The 2,529-nt window shown below is 49.6% G+C and overlaps 1 protein-coding gene across 1 annotated transcript; it reads left to right on the top strand.

The window, feature by feature from the left end:
• The first annotated feature begins 271 nt into the window (after positions 1–271).
• LOC125523811 (chaperone protein ClpB1-like) lies at positions 272–2,393 on the top strand. The gene is made up of 6 exons (XM_048688881.1): positions 272–810; positions 903–1,051; positions 1,151–1,488; positions 1,573–1,840; positions 1,918–2,115; positions 2,224–2,393. The coding sequence occupies exons 1-6, from the start codon at positions 393–395 to the stop codon at positions 2,377–2,379; spliced, it is 1,527 nt and encodes a 508-aa protein (XP_048544838.1). The 5' UTR covers positions 272–392; the 3' UTR covers positions 2,380–2,393.
• Positions 2,394–2,529: the final 136 nt, after the last annotated feature.

Raw genomic sequence — 2,529 nt, forward strand, 5'->3', positions numbered from 1 at the left:
AAGATCGCTCCTCTTCCTCACTGTTTGGATCGAAATACAAGAGAGAAGAGATGGAGCAGGCTATGCTGGCTAGGGTATTGGCCGTTACTAGCGTTGGTTTGTCGTGGGCAATAGTGTGGAGCCTCTTGTCGCAACAGCTCAAGCCCTTCTCCACGCCCGTCATCCTCAGGACCTTGGACGCCGGCGCCTCCGATCCCGTCATCGGCCGCGACGACGACATCGACCGCGTCATCTGCATCCTCTGCCGCCGCTCCAAGAACTGCGCCGCCCTCGTCGGCCCTGCCGGCGTCGGCAAGACGGCCATCGTCGAGGGCCTCGCTCGGCGCATCGCTGCTGGGACGGTCCCCGAAGCCCTCGCCGGGGCCCGCGTGGCCGAGCTCGACGTCGGGGCCATGGTTGCGGGGACCCACTGGCGCGGCATGTTCGAGCAGCGCTTGAAGGATGCCATCAAGAAGGCCGAGGATTCCGCCGGCAAGCTCATCCTCTTCATCGACGAGATGCACATGATTGTCGGTGCCGGCGATCAGCGTGGCGGCACCGGCGACGCTGCCAACATCCTCAAGCCCGCGTTGGCCCGTGGCCGCATCCGTTGCATAGGCGCCACCACAACCGAAGAGTACCGCAAATACATCCAGAGGGATGCCGCGCTCGAGCGGCGCTTCCAAAGGGTTGACGTCGACGAGCCGACCGTCCAGGCAACCGTTGCCATCCTGCAGGGGCTGAAGCAGCGGTACCAAGACTACCATGGACTAATAATCAGCGACGACGCTTTGGTTGCTGCTGCGCAGCTCGCCGGCCGTTATATTACAGGTACGTTCATGATAAGATTTGTGCATTTTGTAGGTTTACTTTTGTAGGTTTGTGCAGCATCTTGAATACATTGTCGATTTTGTTGTTTTCAGGTCGCCAATTTCCTGATAAAGCAATTGATCTGATGGACGAGGCATGCACTTCTGTGAAGTTGCATCAACCAAAACAAATTAGAGATAAGAAAACTAGCACTATAAATGCAGTGGAGGAGCTAACCGTTGGTCCATGTCATATTGCACAGGTAAATTCACATTTCCTTGCTAATAATCGAATCTGTATGAGTAGTAGTCTCCATTTGTTTCAATGTGATGCTCATGCCATGTTCTTTCGTTATATGAAGGTTGTGAGCCGATGGACTAAAATTCCGATCACTACACTTGGCCGAGAGGAAGAAAAGTTCAGCCACCTAGTAGACAGATTGCATGAGAGAGTCGTTGGACAGCATGAAGCTATTAATTTGATTGCGCAAGAAGTGCTACGTTCGAGGGTCGGCTTTGATCAATCTGGCCAACCAATCGGTTCTTTTCTATTTTTGGGGCCGACTGGTGTTGGGAAGACAGAGCTTGCGAAAGCACTTGCCGAGAAGCTGTTTGACAATGAGAAGATGTTCGTCCGCTTTGACATGTCTGAATATGCTGACAGTGGATCTGTGGCGCGCCTCATTGGAGGACCTCGAAGGTTTAAACTTGCATGCTCTTTGCACACGTATTTCTTTCCTGAACTTCCTTCTCATATCTCACTTTTTCGTTTGACTTTCTGAAGCTATGAAGAAGATGGACAGCTTACTGATAAAGTAAGGAGCCAACCATATAGCGTTGTTCTTTTTGACGAGGCGGATAAGGCGCATCCCTCGATATTCAAGGTTCTCATTCAACTCCTCGATGATGGCATGTTGATTGATGGAAAAGGACGGAGCGTATATTTCAAGAATACTATCATCATCATGAGCTCAAATCTAGGAGCAGAGAACCTGTCAGCTGGAATGGCCGAAGAAAACATGGAAACTGCACGGGATCTTCTTATGGAAAAGGTATGTGTATCCCAGACTGTCACTTGTAAAGTCAAGTTGGGCACTCTGCTGATCGTCATATTTACCTGATCTTGCAGGTTGAGAAACGGTTCAAGCCTGAATTCATCAACAAACTGAGTGAGACTGTAATATTTGAGCCGCTTTCACATGACGACCTGAGGGAGATTGTGAAAATCCAGATGAAGAGTGTCGTTGCTATGGCAGCTAACAAGGGCATCTCTTTGTTTGCATCAGATGCTGCCTTGGACGTCATTTGGTCAGAGTCGCACGACACGGTAAGTACATGTTATTTTCATCACCAAACCAAATCACACTACTTATCTGCGTAGTCTTTTGTATGTATGTCCCGCTTACGATGCATATACATGGACTGTATATTGCAGGTGTATGGCGCAAGGCCTATTAAGAGGTGGATGAAGAAGAATGTGACGAGAGTTCTCGTGGACATGCTGGTCAATGGAGAAGCATGCCAAGGATCGACCGTCTTCATAGATGCCGCCGATGATAGGAAGGGGCTGAAATACCACGTACTGAAGTAGCAGGAGGTGGCAGATCTACCAGTCGAGGCCAGCTATGATTTTTTGCCGTGTGCATAGGCAATTAGGCATATATAGCGAATATGTATGTTGTTAGTGATTAGTCACCAAGCACTTGTTGTTCGTACTGTATATTCATTATCTGTAGCAAAA

Source organism: Triticum urartu, chromosome 7, assembly GCF_003073215.2.
Source record: "Triticum urartu cultivar G1812 chromosome 7, Tu2.1, whole genome shotgun sequence".
Classification (NCBI taxonomy): Eukaryota; Viridiplantae; Streptophyta; class Magnoliopsida; order Poales; family Poaceae; genus Triticum; species Triticum urartu.

What these genes read in the sequence shown, in the direction of transcription:
- LOC125523811 (XM_048688881.1), top strand. Translation starts at nt 393, where the DNA reads ATGGTTGCGGGGACCCACTGGCGCGGCATGTTCGAGCAGCGCTTGAAG. An exon ending in CGCCGGCCGTTATATTACAG is followed by an intron (nt 811 to 902) that starts GTACGTTCATGA and finishes TGTTGTTTTCAG; the next exon opens with GTCGCCAATTTCCTGATAAA. An exon ending in CTCATTGGAGGACCTCGAAG is followed by an intron (nt 1,489 to 1,572) that starts GTTTAAACTTGC and finishes GACTTTCTGAAG; the next exon opens with CTATGAAGAAGATGGACAGC.